Source organism: Acomys russatus, chromosome 14 (genome assembly GCF_903995435.1).
Source record: "Acomys russatus chromosome 14, mAcoRus1.1, whole genome shotgun sequence".
NCBI classification, from domain to species: Eukaryota; Metazoa; Chordata; class Mammalia; order Rodentia; family Muridae; genus Acomys; species Acomys russatus.
The window spans coordinates 61,509,130-61,526,135 of record NC_067150.1 but is presented as its reverse complement, the minus strand read 5'-3'; the positions used below and the strand labels follow the sequence as shown (position 1 = coordinate 61,526,135).

Sequence of the window (17,006 nt, the reverse complement as noted above, 5' to 3'; positions counted from 1 at the left end):
CATTACAGGTGGAGTTCACTGATTTGACTAGATGGTCAACAAGGCCCAGGGATCCTCCTGGCTCTATCTCCCCAGAGCTGGGATTACAGTAGAAGAGGCCAGCCCCGCCCCACCCTCTCCTCCTCCTCCTTCCTTCTTCCTCTTTCCCTAGTCTTCTTTTTCTCATGGGTTTTGGGAATCAAACTCCGGACCTCAATCTTTTGTTTTGTTTGTTTTTTGTTTTTTGAGACAGGGTTTCTCTGTGTAGCCTTGGCTGTCCTAGACTCACTTTGTAGACCAGGCTGGCCTCAAACTCACAGCGATCCACCTGCCTCTGCCTCCTGAGTGCTGGGATTAAAGGCGTGTCCCACCCCTGCCCTGCTCAGGTCCTCAATCTTATGTGAGAAACAATTGCTGCCTGAGCCACCTCCCTAGCCTTCACATGCTCTTAGAAGTCCTGCTGGAAGGGAAAATATGTTTTTAAACACTCTAGACCCTAGAGGGTTTCCGAGAGGGAGATACTCAAGGGACAGGAGTTTGTTCTGTTCCAAGTGTGTGCTGACTGCCAACCCTCTCCAAGGAACTACCATCCCATTCCCAACCACCCCAAGAGGTCGTAAGTGACCCTCTCCTTCGTGGGGAGGTAGAGGGATAGATTTTATTAGCAAAAACACCTTTCAAAAGTCTCCAGAAGAGGCTGGGGAGATTGCTCAGTGGTTAGGAACACTGGCTGCTCTTCCAAAGGACCCAGGTTCGATTCTTAGCTCTCATATGACAACTCACAATTGCCTGCAACTCTGGTTCTGGGGGTTCCAATACCCACATACAGACATACTTGGAGTCAAAACACCAATGAACATGAAATAAAAGTAAATAAATCATTTTTAAAAATCTCCAGAATGTATAGACCACTAAGAAGCCAAGTTTCTAGCTGTGCGGGGTGGTGCATGCCTTTAATCCCAGCACTCGGGAGGCAGAGGCAGATGGATCTCTGTGAGTTTGAGGCCAGCCTGGTCTACAAAGAGAGTCCAGGACAGCCAAGGCTACACAGAAAAACCCTGTCTCGAAAAACCAAAACCAAAAACAAGAAGCCAAATTTCTGTAACTTGAAAGAACTATTCCCAAGTTTAGAGTTGGTCCCTTCAGCCACAGTTTTTTCCCTTTCCTTTAAGGCTGTGGCTGTGTGGCCTTGGGACCCAGGACTCCTCTGTCTTAACAATATATGTGTATGTATGTGTGTGTGTGTGTGTGTGTGTGTGTGTGTGTGTCTGTGTATACATACTGACATTTTTACTTTTGTTTGTCTGCGTAAGTGTATGCTACATGTGTGCAGGTGCCCACAGATGCCAGAAGAATGTATTAGATTTCCTGGAGGCATAAGCTGCCAGATGTGGGTGCTGGGAACTGAATGTGGATCCTCTGCCTGCAAGAACAGCAAGCGCTCTTACCTGCCAAGCCTTCTCCCCAGTCTTGAATACTTTCTACGTTCAGTGAAGACCATAAACTTGCTTATGGCCTTCCTGAGGAACAGTGCTCCAAGTACTGGCTGCTCAGCAAAGCAACATGCCAAACTCATCCCCTTGCTTGTCCAAGTCTGTTTATCAGAATACTCTTGTAGGAGGGAGGATGATGATGAATTTGCTTTTTACACATCTCAAACCATTACCTCAGGCAATTGTACCTGTGGTGGCGGTGGTGGTCATGGTGGTGGTGGTGGTGGTGGTGTCGGGGGCCAGGGGTCGCAGGCCAGGGGTCACAGGGCGCGGGGGGGGGGGGGGGGGGGGGGGGTTTACACTGCTCTCCAAGGTGCTGAACACAGGTTTTCAGCCGCACTTACAGCAGCTGGCGGGGGGGGGGGGGGTGTGTGTGTGAGGGGTGGAGAGTGGGGCAGGTCACACTGCGGTCTGCTTTGCTGATCTTTACTGTCCTCTGCCTCAGGTGGCATCAGGCAGGAGAGGGGAGACAGCCCAGCCCGATACCCACACTTACCAGGGTTTCCTGGGAACTCCCGTTTATCGTCAATGTCATCAACCTTATAGGACCCTGAGAGGCTGAGGTAGCAGTAGTAGTCCATGCTGGTGACGCCGAGGCTTTGCTTCTGCTCTGGGGAGGCTCCCTCAATGAGCTGCCATGAGAGCACACAGGATGTGTCAGGGCATGGCCCACAAAGCACCCACAGTCGCCCTGGGGTACTGGGGACCACCACCCCTGAGCCTAAGTGGGGAAAAACTCTCTAAATACATATTTGGAAATTCTCAGTGGTTCTAGCCTCCAGGATCTGAGGACTTGAAAATATCATTTAGGGCTGTCATCGTCTTAGCCCCAGTTCAGTCTGCAAGCTCTAGTTTTGTTGTTTTAAATGTGTATGGCTCTTGCCTGTACGTGTGTATGCACACCAAATACCCGTGGAGGACAGAAGAGGATGTCGGATCCCCTGATGCTGAGTTATAGATGCTTGTGAGTACTGTGGGGCTTCTGGGAACTGAACTTGGTCCTCTGGGAGATCAGTCTTAACTACCAAGCCCAGTTCTAAACTCGGACAGGCTTTCTTTCCTACCAGTGAGAGAACTGTATGCTGTACTTGCGACCCCACGGACAAACAGAATATAAAATAGACCATAGCCACTTGAATTCCTGCCCAGCTTAGCTCTTGGACACTTCGCACTCCAGGGTGTGTAGGTTGGAATGGTCCTGGCTTCTTTCTCTGGTGTCTGGAGACCCCACGGCATGCTGGGTGTCCTCTGCTTGCTTCATGCCTACAGCTCAAGATGGGAGTTCTTTGCTTCCTGTTCCTGACACCTGTTGCCATGTTGTGCCCACCATGGATTCTAACCCTCTGAACTGTAAACCCAAATAAAACCTTTCTTCCATACGTTGTCTTGGTCATGGTGTTTTTTATCACAGCAACCATGGTGCCCAGTCTATTTGGAACTGGGGATCTGACTTGAGGCTCTGCGCACACCAGGCAAGCCCTCGACCAGTTGAGCCATGTCCCAGCCCCTGAACAGTCTTTTTTTTACTGCCCATTGTCTTTTTTCTCTGGTTTTGCTCCACTGTGTGAAGACAGCCCCCCTCCTGGTCGGTCTCGCTCAGACACACACACCCATCTTCAAACACCCACGTCTCTGTCTCTGTCTGCTGCTCTCTGCCTCTTTTGAAAGCTTCTCCTTGATTCTGAACTTCTTTAAGCCACAGCTGCTTCCTCGCCATGAATTAGCCGTACTGTACAGTATCTCCTCTCACTGTTGTGACAGAAGTGCTCTCCTGGTTTTCTTTCCTGTGCCTCAATCCGACAGCATGCTCTTGGTCCAGACAGTCTGGTCCACTTCCTTCTCCTAAGAGTGTAGAGATTTGGTCCTGTGGCTTTCTGGAGAGCAGCACTGACTTCGCCAGGACCCCTTGTCCAACATATGTGTTCCTCCTCAGATCCTGGTTGGACACCGGACTTCCCTCCTCACTCCTGTGGGGTCTCACCGGGCCTACAACTTCAATCTTGACTTTCATATGAGATTCGTCAATCTTTGAGCCCATCGGTTTCTAGCCCCTGTTCTGGAGTGAGAGTGTGTGTGTGTGTGTGTGTGTGTATGTGTGTGTATTGTATATGTGTGTATGTTGTATATGTGTGTATGTGTGTGTATTGTATATGTGTATGTATGTGTGTATGTGTGTGTATGTGTGTGTAGTGTATATGTGTGTATGTGTGTGTGTATATGTGTGTGTGTGTGAATAGGGTGTTTTTTCTGCACACATAATTATGCATGCTTGGTGCTTGCAGAGACCAGGAGAGACATTCTATTCCCTGGAATTAGAGTTCAGGTTTTTGTGAGCTAACCATACAGGTGTTAGGAACTGAACCTGGGTCTTTTGTAAGGGGATCGGGGACTCTCAGCCACTGAGCCATCTTCCTAGCCACTACGCTGGTGGTTTCTGGCTTCCAGTTAGGGGGTTCCCGGAGGGAAGTGGGACATGTAATTACCCACTGACCTTTTCTGTCTAGTGATTAGTACTAACATAAGCCTGTGATGCACAGTGACATCCCACTGGTCCTTCCTGGCAGCTTGGATGACTGTAAGCATCACTAATTTCCCAGAAGCTTTTTGTCGGCTGTATACTTTTTCAACAAATAGATACCAAAAGAACTGGTTGCCATCCTTGAAGATGTCTGTGCAGCTGAGAGATTGGCTGCAAGCTTCTCCCATAAGTTAACTTCTTTCTAACCTACAGATCCTAGAACAAAACCAAACCCAAGGGAAACCCTTCCTGGGTGTTTCTTACTGTGGATTCCTAACGTAAAAGGAAGTCACGTGTCAGCATCACAATGTCGAGTATGGCACGATTACATTTCTATATACGTAGAAATGCTTTCCCAAGTAGCCGAATTGGCGAGGTCTAGAGGAACAGCTACTTGAGAGGCTTAGGTAGGGAGACTACAAGTGTGAGGCCTGCCTGGGCTATGGAGCGTGTTCAAGGCCAGCCAGGTAACTTAGAGAGACTCTGTCCTAAAACAAAAGAAGTGGGGGGGAAAAAGAGGGTTGAGGACATATCTCTGTGGTAGAGTGCTTGCCCGGTTAACTTTCCAGCATGAGTAACAACACAAGGATAAAAAGATCACGACTGCAAAGCCTGAAACAACGTAAAAGCATCCAGGGGCTGGAGGGATGGCTCAGCAGTTAAGAGCACTGGCTGCTCTTCCAAAGGATCCGGGTTCAATTCCCAGCATTCACGTGGTGGCTCACAGGCATCTTTAACTCCAGTTCTAGGGGACCCAACACTCTTAACGAACTCCACAGATGTTAGGTGTGCATGCGGTACACAGACACACGTGAGTGTAGAATACTTACACACATGAGATAAATACATCTAAAAAAAAAGAAACAAGATCATCCTTATATTATTATTATTATTAATAATTTTTGGTTTTTCGAGATAGGGCCTCTCTGTGTAACCTTGGCTGTCCTGGACTCGCTTTGTAGACCAGGCTGGCCTCGAACTCACAGCGATCCACCTGCCTCTGCCTCCCGAGTGCTGGGATTAAAGGCGTGCGCCACCACGCCCGGCTAACAAAATGACTCTTAAAGCATCTTGCCACAGGGTTCTGAGGGTATGAGTGGGTTGAGCTTGCCCTGAAGGTGCCAAGCCTTCTGAACCACTCTCATTTTATGGTGTACTGGTTGGCGATATCTGCCCTGGACACTTTGTTCCTATCACCTCACTTCCTTGTTTCAACACCTCCACCCCTCTTTGTCTGAGGTGCTCCCTCCTTAGTGTTCCCTGGCTTCCCAGACCCCCCCCCACAAGTTCCTACTCGGCAAACAGTCAAACACATGCTTGCACATCTGTTTCGGAGTTTGTCAACAATTTCATGATTGAGCTTTGGGGGAACTTGCTTCATTACCTTAATTAGAACTCAACGCTCCTTGGGGACAGGGACACTCTCATGTCCCTTTTATACACATGCACAAACCACAGGGGCATCTTTCTGGGCTGGTTAGACAACCACCTAACCCTGAGGGTTAAGAGGGAGAAAACTATCACATTGCTATTTCATGCTACTGTGCACTTGGGGACCAGAAGACAACCTGGGGGAAGCTGCTTCTCTCTTCTTACCATGTGGTCCAGGAACTGAACGCGATGTTGGCCGCCTCATTGGCCTACCTAGCTTTTTTTTTTAATGTGGGGATGGAATACCAACGTAAGAAAGAGAATCTATAAAGGAAAAACCTGGTAGAAGATGTGAAAGCTCCTTTCTCCGGGGTTCCTCATCACCACTCTGGACTTTTCCAGAAGGAAGTTGGAGATCTTGCCACCATCTGGCTCCCCACCTGGACTGAACTGGATTTCAAAGTATTTTCCCTACAAGAAAATTAGCAATTTCCTTTAATACTTGGTAAACAAAACCACAATGCTCCAAACAGACTTTGAATACAGGGTATAATTCAAGGAAACTCACTAGTAGAAGACAGTCTGGATTATCCCCAGCCCTGAACTAGACTTCCTGACTTCTCTCTCAGCAAACAATACCCCTGAGCTGGCCAGTCACACAATGCTGCATCCAGAGGGTCAATCCCCACAGCCGGACTAAGTAAGGAGAGTACACTGCTCACTCATGTTCTCCTCATCTGTGTTTGTCTGAAGAATGGAACAGAAACCCGCACAGGGCCAAGGTGGCCACCCTGTTCTTCTGGGGAAACCTATTAATCTTCAGCCGATGGCATCTTGGTCATTACTATCCCTCTAGCGTGCTTGCCTGTCTAAGATACAGAAAATGGCAAATGGCTTTAAACTCACATTTCTAAATAATTAGTGAGAGTATAATTTGATGCTATCATGAATCGCACAGAGAGAGAGAGAAAGAGACAAAGAGAGAGAGACACAGAGACAGAGAGACACAGAGAGAGACTTCCTCCTTCTTTGATGTCATTAAGCGTGACACAGAGAAAACTCAATCTATACTCAACCCTCTATTAGGGTTATATGTGGTTATAAATGCTGGGCCCTGCTATTTCTAAAGATTGACTGAGTTATCCTCTGGGGGGGGGGGGGAGACAGCTTATAACAGGAAAAAGCAAAGGAAGTCATAACAATGTTTTTCCCACTCTTTAAGGAAGGCAGGTATAGGTAGGCAGCTAAAGAGTTAACACTGCCAGTGTCTATTTTTGCCTGGCAGGTTAAGAATGATAATTAGAGGCAGAAAGGTTATGTGAAAAATTCATTCACAGTGTCTTCGTTCTGTCATTACCTAGAAAGGTCAGAATAAACCATCCCAAGTACTGAGCTGAGGAGCACGAGGGATGAACAAGTGAGAAAATCAGGGGGTCCCAGGCAATGGGGAGCAGGAAGCAGGTCTTACAGACAATGACTACCTGAGAGCACAGTGGGGCTTCTCTTAAAAACAAACCCTTCCTTTCTGAATACAGGCTGAAGCCAACACAGAGGTAAAACATCAGCAGTCTCAGCCCACGGGAGGCAAAGACAGGTCATCCTAGGCGACACAGGGAATTTAAGGCTAGCCTGGGCTACAGGAGATCGTCTCAAAAGAAAAAGGATTAAATGAAAAAAAAAAAGTCAATGCTTTTTCTTTTCCTGGTTATTGTTTGTTTGTTTGTTTTGGTTTTTGGTTTTTGAGACAGAGTTTCTCCATGTGGCCCTGGCTGTCCTTGAACTCTCTCTGCAGACCAGGCTGGCTGCTAAGACCACAGAAATCTGCTTGCCTCTGCCTCCAGTGTCCTGGGATTAAAGGTGTGTGCCACCACCAGCTGGGATAAATGCTTTTTAAATTTTTTTAAAGCTTTAAAAAAAATGTGTTTATTATGTATTACAATGCTCTGCCTGAATGTGCACCTGTATGCCAGGAGAGGGCATCAGATCACATCATAGATGGTTGTGAGCCACCCTGTGGTTTCTGGGAATTGAACTCAGGACCTCTGGAAGAGCAGTCAGTGCTCTTAACCTCTGAGCCATCTCTCCAGCCATCCCTTTTTTGAATGAAAAAGAAACTGTTTTTCTTCTAAAGTCCCGCCCTCTATTTATTGTGAAACACCCCACTATGAGCCTCACAGATAAGCTGCTGCCTGAGTGCCAGACAGGTGGTGTGGTTTTTGGCCTTTTGAATGGTCACATTTCAATACTCCACTGCCAACACTTCCAGTCAGAAACACTTAAGAAAGGCATTCACAGCACTACCAAGGGTGACCCTGTCCTAACCCTTGGTACCAGGCCCAGCAGCTCTTCATTCTGTGAGCAGAGAGCAAAGTCAGAAATCCAGAAGGTGAGGCAGGCAGAGGGTCTGTCCCAGGCACTCACTCCCTTAGCCCAAGTGTCTGCTCCTTTCAGACCCAGCTCCGAGGAGCGAGACCCCCAAAGCAGGCCAGGGTCTCAGACTTTCTCTCAGCTTCTAGGCAGCCTGCTAACTTCTCTAGGGCCAGGGCTCTCCCTCGGAACAACTGCTATTTTCTTACGAAGGCAAATCAAGGGGGTGATCCATTTTTAAATTCTCTTGCTTATGTCCGAAGCTCAAAAATCATTTCTGTCAAAGGGGATGTCGCTTAGAAGAGGACAGAGAGACAGAGAAGCCTGGGAAGTGCTCCTCCGACCGCAGCGGGACACTTACGAATCGGCTGGAGTTATTGTTGCGCACTGTCTTGGCGTTCCCGAAGGCCTCCAGGAGTGGGTTGGATTGAAGGATGATGTCCTTGACGTGCTGTTGCGGCAGACAAGGGGGGTTAGGAAAATGGCGGATGCCCGTCCTGCGGTGTCAAGGTCCACTTTCCCCAGAGTCCTGCTTTCTGAATAGTATAAGGTGAGGAGAGGCCCCGGTTCATGTGTCTTGGGTACACTTCTGTAGAATTCATTTTGGGTTTGCCTTGTTTTATTGAGATGTGATTTTTTTACTATGTAGCCCTGATTAGCCTGGATCTCCCTATGTAGACCAGGCTGGCCTTAAATTCACAGAGATAGACCTGCCCCTGTCTCCCGAGGGCTAGGATTAAAGACAGACATTTCCATGCCCAGCTGTTTTTAGAAAGAGTGACACGTAGTTCAGGCTAGTGTCAAACCTGACAGGCAGGCTGAAGATGACTGTGAACTCCAGACCCTCCTGTCTCCACTTCCCAGGTGCTGAGACTGTAAGCGTGTGTCATGCTGTGCCGGGGATCGAACCCAGGACCTTGTGCCTGCTAACGGAGCACACTACCAACCGAGAGCCACAGACCTAAGCCTACTCGTATGATCAGGTTTTCCAAGCACTCTTGGTTTGAAACAGGGTCCCAAAGCTGGGGTGTCACTAGGAACCCAGGATCCACACAGACTGGGATTTAGTTTCCATTATGTTTGCTGTGACTCCCTCCTGCACGCCTGGGCGTTTTGGTGATCACAGTGGGGAGGAAAAGAGACGCAGGAAGAGTCTCCTTGCCGTTGCATCTTCCTCCCCTAGGTGAGACCGATCTAGACGGCAGCCAGTCGTTTCCTCCTCCCAAACATCTCTAGAGACACAATCTTGCGGGTCTCAAACTTTAACTGTGCACCAGTCACCTGGGGGTGGGGGCTAAGGGGCTCTTGCTAAAATGCAGAGGTAAGTTTAGCAGGGTCTGGGGCAGGGCCCAGGAATCTGCATCTCAAAGCAAGCCCAGGTCTGAGTCTGACCCTCAGGACCCACGGGGTGGAAGGGGTGAACCCACTCCCGTAAAGGAGCCCCGGCATCACTGCTTCTCCTAGCACGGCTCACACTCAGGGCAGCCGAAGCGACACCTGACCACGTGACGCAGCCACTGGCCAACAGATGGAAGGGGATGCAGTGTGAACACCCCAGTCCTGTGCGGGAGTGTGCAAAAACACATCACGGACACGAGGCCTCTGGGCTGGCGGGACCTGGCGCTGGAGAGGACTCTCGACAGTGACTCATTCCTTGTACATCTAATTACTCACATGCTAACGGCTAAATGTGGTCCAGAAATAACAAGCCTGTTGGCTTGTGCTCTCGCGGCTACTGACTAATTTGCAGCCAAGAGTTCTGGATCAATGTTTTCAAAGGAAAACAGGAAGGGACAAGTCAACATCAACCGTCTGCAGCTCGGCCACTGGGTCATAGGATGTAGCAAACTAGGCTAGATGGTGACACTGAAACTGACTATGGGACAAGACAATAGGTTCCTGTGGTACCTTCAAACACCCCAGAAGAGAATGCCACAAGGCCTGAGGGGGCATTCCATTCCACACAGGGAGCGGCAGTCACTAGCACAGAGGCAAACTCTGGGTGTCCCTCCCTTTGTCCCCCCACCCTCACCCCCGTGCAGTCAGGCTTGGCGGTCTCTCTCTTTTATACTCCAGGGCTGTATATAAACTTTGTAAAATAAATTTGGAATTTGTGAATCTTTATTATTCCTTTATAATAGATGTCCTACACCATGTAATGATGCTTGGTTTCTCTCAGGAAGACACACAGAGAAAAGATCTTGAAGCTTTCCCCTTAAAAGTAGATGATTTTTTTATTATTATTATTATTATTATTATTATTATTATTATTATTATTATTATTTTTATTTTTATTTTTATTATTATTATACAACTCAGAACAATTGATTCAGGCATGCTAGGCTTGTACTCTTTCTCTCCTTCCTTTTATTGATTTTTAAAAGATGTCTTATATATCCCAGACTGGCCTCAACCACACTACCCTGAGCTCTCCATTTTTTTTTTTCCTGAGATAGGGTTCCTCTGTGTAGCCTTGGCTATCCTAGACTTGCTTTCTAGACCAGGCTGGCCTTGAACTCACAGTGATCCACCTGCCTCTGCCCCCCCCCCCCTTAGTGCTGGGATTAAAGGCTGCGCCACCGCCGCCGGCTGAGCTCTCCATTTGTTTGCTTCCGTTTCCCCAGTGCTAGGTGGGAGAGATGTTTGTGCATGATGGGGAAGCACTCGTGCCCAGCCCGACAAGCTTCCTAACACTCGCTGAGCCGCGTGCCCAGCTCAAGAAATCAACCGAACCCTTACGTGGGGTTCAGGCTTTATAGCTCAGCTGGCAAAGTGCTTAGCTAGCATTGCCACACCTAGAATGGGCCCCATCCCCAGCACCAAATAATCTGGGTGTGATGATGCATTCCTGTGCCCCAGAGTAGAGGCAAGCTAGCCTTGGCAACTTGGTAAGGTTCCCATCTCAAGAAGAGGGGGAAAAGGGAGGAGGAGGAGGAGGGGGAGGAAGGAAGAGTGCTGTGTGAAATAGTGCCGATGTGTAATTTTCTAGATCTTACTTAGACATGCTCTGTAGAAATGTGCTATTTCATGCTCCTATTAGTGTCTTGATATTTTTCCAACAATGTTTATAAGAACTACAGAAGTTCTGACAATCTGATAGGGAGGATGATGATGATGGGGTTTTGTCTGCTTGCTCTGGGGAGAGGGAGAGGAAGAGGGAGGGAGGGAGAGGGAGGGAGACAGGGAGAGGAAGAGGAAGAGGGAGGGAGGGAGAGGGAGAGGGAGGGAGGAAGGGAGGGAGAGGGAGAGGGAGGGAGACAGGGAGAGGAAGAGGAAGAGGGAGGGAGGGAGAGGGAGAGGGAGGGAGACAGGGAGAGGAAGAGGAAGAGGGAGGGAGGGAGAGGGAGGGAGGGAGAGGGAGAGAGAGAAAGAGAGAGAGAGGAGAGATACTGATTCATATAGCTCAGGCTAGCCTCACTAGCCTTGAACTTGCTGTGCAGTCAAGAATGGCCTTGTACTTCCGAACTTCCTGTTTCTACCTCTGAGTGCTGACGTTACAGGCATGCACCTTCAAGCACGCAACTTAGGCCTTTGTGCATCCAGGTGAGCATTCTACCAGCTGAGCTAGATTCCCCAGTCCCAGTTTTAATGTAGTTTTAATAAAATTTTTCTTTTTTTCATCTTTGATGAATAACTTGTACTCCCTTTCATCTGCGCTACCTTTCATGTCTCTCTCCCCCCATTTGAACCACGGCCCTTTTGATTGATTTGTAGGATGTCTATAATAGACATCTCAATACAAAAACATACAACTCCTCTGCACATTTCATGTATCTCAGCTTTACAACATTTGCTGTGCAAAATAAATTCTTTCCAAAGCTACAGATAGATCGAAGGTATGCACCACCGTGCCCGGTCCAAGCCACATCTTGAGCTCCTGGCTGTGCCGCAGACTCACCTGGACCTTGGGGCCTCCTCCAGACACTCTGGACACGTAGCCCATGATGTACTTGGCAGCTACTGTCTTCCCAGCACCGCTTTCGCCGCTGAGGAAAGAGAGACAAACACCCATCTGTGAGGTGGTTCCTGCCAGCTCCTTCACCTGCTGTCTCCAAATGAACAAGTGACAGAGAAACTAGGGAGGGAGAGGCTCAGGTGTGGGTGAAGGCCAGTGCGATGACAGCTGAGAAAGGTGGCTCACCACGGGGCCGGCTCGCTCCTCTGACCCAGGTAAGCATGGCACAGACCGGACACTTATTGTTGCCACTGTGCCGAGGATGGACAGATGAGTTTTCTAATTGTCCACTCACAGAAAGCACGATTAGGAAACTATACATACCACAAGGATGGAATTATCCAGAAATTACAAGTGACATCCACACACATTTTTGTAAACAGAAAAAAAAAAAAAAAAAAAGGGAGCCTATTAAGTAATTTCACCTGACGTATTCCACTCTAATTATAGGCAAAACACGGTTGTAATTTGATTTTTATTGTTGAGATGGGGTCTCATTATGGAGTTAAGGCTGGCCTTGAGCTCAGTGCTGGGATTATAGGTGTGCGTGAGCCAGCACCTCCAGCCAACATGGGTGGTGAAGGACTGGGGGTATGCCTCAGAGGTGAGGAGCTTGCAGTGAGGCACCAGGCCTGGGGTTCAACTCCAAGCACAGAAAGGCCCATTTCTTCAAAATATTAGCAGGGATTTTGGTCAAGGTAAGGCAACAATGGGGGAGCTTTCATTTCAGATAATTACTTTCTACCCTTTTTGTCATAGTGTGTTACTTTTCTGTGTGTGTACATATACACACACATATACACACACATAAGTAGGTATAAAATGTAACTATACACGTGCAGAAATGGGCACTCTGAGGCTTCAGACTCAGCCTGGGTGTGATGCAAGCTTCCTGTTTTAGCGACGCTAAAATTAAATGAGGAGGTAATATTAATCACGTCCTGAAAAACAAAGACTGCCTTCCGCTGGGCGGCCTGACCGCGCAGCCACAGCCTTTTGTTAGTAGTCTGCCCCCCAAAAGCCCCAACCCCCCCCCAGGTCCCCCTGAATTCACAATGACCTCAATTCCAAACATGCTCGATTCCATCTGAGGGTCTGATCTTTCTGTGGGTAGCCTTGGTGTTGCCAGAACAGAGCCTGTTAAAGAAGCCCACGTCTATGAAAGGACCTACCGTGAAAAGGGCAGGATGCTATGAAAAAACGGAGGTGCACATCTTATGGTCTATGAAACTCAAGACTAGTTGATGTCAACAAATGTTGCCAATTGGATAATGCTATCCTCGCAGCATAAAGGCCGCTGTCATCAGGGCAGCTGTGACTGCGTACAGACACCCTTCAGGAGCCCGCCTTGCTAAGTGTTGGTTCCTGCAGAGAAGAGTGCGTAGGAGGGTCATGGACTCCTCACCTGGGTTCCCTCTAGCAACTATCTTCCGCCCAGCTGGATGGAATTTTTGCCCCAGCTGCAGCTGGCCTCACAGACACTATTTTACGACTTGCTTTATAAGTTGTAACAATGTAAACACTGGAGAACTTTAGAAAAAGGAAGCGTAATGTTACAACCAGCTAGTTTAACATTACAGAAACAGATAAAATAACCAAGAGACTATTAAGCACAACCCAGGCGGCATGTATCTACAACAGGTTGATGATGTAAAAACAGTACAAGAAAAAAGGGGGACAGGACATCTAGGACAGATGTTATTTGGTCCTAGTTTTCTCTCTGTCGCTGTGATAAAACATCATGACAAAAAAAGGCGTTTTAAGGTGGATAACATTTGTTTGGTTCCCAGCGAGCCATTAATCTAGAGTTGCCGAAGCAGCAGCAGCCTGGAGGCCAGAGCTGATGCAGAGGCCACAGAGGTCTGCTGCTTATTGGCTTGCTCAGTTTACTTTCTTTCTTTCTTTTTTTTTTTTTTTTTTTTTTTTTGGTTTTTCGAGACAGGGTTTCTCTGTGTAGCTTTAGCTGTCCTGAACTCACTTGTAGACCAGGCTGGCCTCAAACTCACAGAAATCCACCTGCCTGTGCCTCCCAAGTGCTGGGATTAAAGGCGTGCGCCACCACGCCCAGCTTCAGTTTACTTTCTTATATATCCCAGAACCACCTGGCCAGGTGTGGCGGACCCGCCCACATCAATCATTAATCAAGAAAACGCCCCTTAGACATGTGTAGCTGGCATTTGCTACTTTGTGGGTTTTTTTCTTCCACCCTTTTAACCCTCAAACACTATACAAGAGAGAAATAAAGGGCAGCAGGGCCCAGAAAGGGACCATATTGTTAGGCTACTTCCAGCTGGTTAGGGGCATCAAGCTTCTTGGGGCAAGTTTCATCTTCGCAGGCAGGATATCTAATTATTTCTCCTCCTCCTCCTCCTCCTCCTCCTCCTCCTCCTCCTCCTCCTCCTCCTCCTCCTTCTTCTTCTTGTTCTTGTTCTTCTTCCTCCTCCTTCTGCTTCCTCCTCCTCCTCCTTTTCTTCCCCTTCCCACCTTCCTTCCTTGCACATGACTAGTTAACAAACTGCAACCAACCACAACCAACAACCAACCAACAACCCACACCACCTCTTGAGGACCTAGCATTTATATACTCTCTGAAAAGTCCCCAGAATTCCAAATGTCACACAATTGCAGAAACTCTCTGCAGCTGGCGAAAATCACATCCTTGCCAGAGCACGAGGCAAATCATAGTCAGTTGTTGCAAAGCAGCCCCATAGCCCCACACCTGGGATTAAAACAAAACCATATTCCCATAACATTTCTGTGCTTTTTTTTTTTTTTTTTTAAAGAAACCAAAATTACAAAATTCTCACTACAGACACGCCTACAGACAATCTGGGGGAGGCATCTTTTTTTGTTGAGGCTGCTCTTTCCAGATGATTCTGGCTTGTGCCAGTTGACAAAATAACTGGCATAGACTTGTTAGGAGGCTGCTACATAAATGGTTCTTTTCTCTTCTGCTATGATTCTTCATTAAACTTTTCATGATGCTAAGCCTTAAACCTGAGTTCCACATATGCTAGGCAATTGATCTCCTGATGAGCTACAAGCCCAGGGCTGGTCCTGATGTGATTTCTTCCTCTTCATCCTCCTCTCCCCCCGCTCCTTCTTCTTCTAGAATTATTTTTACTGTAATCCCAGCATTCTGAGAGGCAGAGGCAGGTGAATCTCTGTGAATTTGAGGCCAGCCTGGTCTACAAAGTAAGTTCAGGACAACCAAGGCTATATAGAGAAACTCTGTCATAAAACCAAATGTGTGTGTATGTACTTTAAATATTTATTTATTATTTATATAGTATTCTTCCTGCATGTGAGCCAGCTAGCTAGAAGAGGGTACCAGATCTCATTATAAATGGTTATGAGCCACATTCGGTTGCTGGGGATTGAACCCAGGATCTCTGGAAGAGCAGACAGTGCTCTTAACCTCTGAGCCATCTCTCCAGCCCCATATATATTACTTTTAACTATGTGTATATGTGTGTGGTGGTGTGTGGTTAAGTGCCTGTGAGTGCAGTGCTAAAAGTGGCCAGAAGAGGGCATTATATTTCCTTAGAGGGGAGTTAACATGCAGTTAAGACTCACCCAACACAAGTGCCGGGAACTGAACTTGGGACTGTGAGAACAGAACACACTCTTAACCACGGGACATCTCTCAAGTTCCTATGATTCTCTTAATGCTTACATTTTAATTTTATTTTTATGGTGTCTGTGTGTAGTAGTAGTGGTAGTCTCCCACTGGACCCACAGGCTACTGCTGGTTGTCTAGACTGGCTGGCTACTGAGCTCCAGGGATCTGCGTCTCCTCTACTCACTCCCAGTGCCTGGGTTACAGAGGGTTTACCACCATGCCTAGCCCTCACATTTTTGTCTTTGAGACAGACAATTAACTATCTATTTTATATTTTAAAAAATATCTTCCGCCCCCCAAAAAAAGGATCATATCACAAGGATAGTGAATAGTCATCACTTTCATCACATTGACACTAAACTTTTTATACACCACCATGACTAATCAGATTTCTCTAAGTTTACACTTTTGTATTCAGAATTACTTGGAATAAGCTGCAAGAGAGAAAAACACAGCAGACCTAGCAGAATTCTTAAATAAAAGCCTAAGAACAGTGCCCTTGTCCAATAGTGTAACCAGACACAAAATACTGTCTCTTTAAAAAAAATTTTTTTTTCATTGGTGGCTCATGCTGTGGTGTCCGCGTGGAACTCAGAAGCCAGAGGACGATTTGAGGGAGTTGTTTTCTCCTTCAGTCCTGTGGGTGCTGATCTGTCTCCTACTCACTGAAGCAAAAGAAGAGAGTTATAACGGAGAGTAAGCGACTGTTTTCATACATCAAGATAAGTGTGCCAGGTCCCAAAACAGGGCCTCCATATTCTTAGGAGCTGTGATTTTTTTCCTAGGCAATTTAAAATAATTAGTTTTGGCTAAACATCGATCTGAATGCTCGTTTCTGGGTTTCAGTTCATAGGTGCTTAAAGGGACATTTTATTGATCACAGCCGGTAATTTGCTCAAAATAATGGCACTATAATGGAATGTTCCATAATTATTAAAGCTTACAGTGTATATAACCATAATTACACTGGCCTTCATGGGAGGTGAGAGCGCTGTCTAAAGTGAGAAGACTGTGAAGCCATCAGACAATTATACAGCGCCCGAACCACTCACTCTGTAGTCATAGCAACTGGCTTTGCCTGATCTTACAACCCTTTCCTAATATCATTGTTTTACTTGATTTTGGGGGGTGGGGGAGGGGGGGAGGAGAAGAAGGGCAGAAATAATAAAAGCTCAGTCAGGAATTGCATGCCTTTAATCTCAGGCCTGGGCCTGTGGCAGAAGAGTCAAAATCTGTGACAGTTTGGGATACATAGCAAGATTTTGTCTCAAAAACAAACAACAAAACCAAAAATCCACCACCACCACCACAACAAAACAAAAACAAGGGCTGGGGGTGCAGCTCAGTGGGAGCGTTTGCTTTACACACTGTCCCAGTCAGGGCGGCTGTTGCTGTGAGGAGACACCATGACCAGAAGCCACGTGGGGAGGGAAGGGCTTGTTTGGTTTAGGATTGTTTCCACATCACTGCTCATCACGGAGGAAGTCAGGACAGGAACTGAAACTGCACAGGAACCTGGAGGCAGGAGCTGATGCAGAAGCCGTGGGGGCATGCTGCTTACTGGCTTGCTCCCTATGACTCACTCAGCTTGCTTTCTTGTAGAGCCCTGGACCACCAGCCCAGGGATGGCATCACCCACAGTGGGCTGGGCCCACCCCATCAATTGCTAATTAAGACAATGCCCTACAGGCTTGCTTGCAG

General features: G+C 47.4%; 1 protein-coding gene across 1 annotated transcript in view; it reads right to left on the bottom strand.

The window, feature by feature from the left end:
* Nucleotides 1-17,006, bottom strand: part of Myo1e (myosin IE) — a 196,209-nt gene that overhangs the window by 72,142 nt on the left and 107,061 nt on the right. The window contains 5 exon segments of the mRNA XM_051156748.1: nt 1,969-1,980; nt 1,982-2,104; nt 5,701-5,832; nt 8,090-8,179; nt 11,627-11,714. Of these exon segments, the coding sequence (XP_051012705.1) occupies nt 1,969-1,980; nt 1,982-2,104; nt 5,701-5,832; nt 8,090-8,179; nt 11,627-11,714 (445 nt within the window).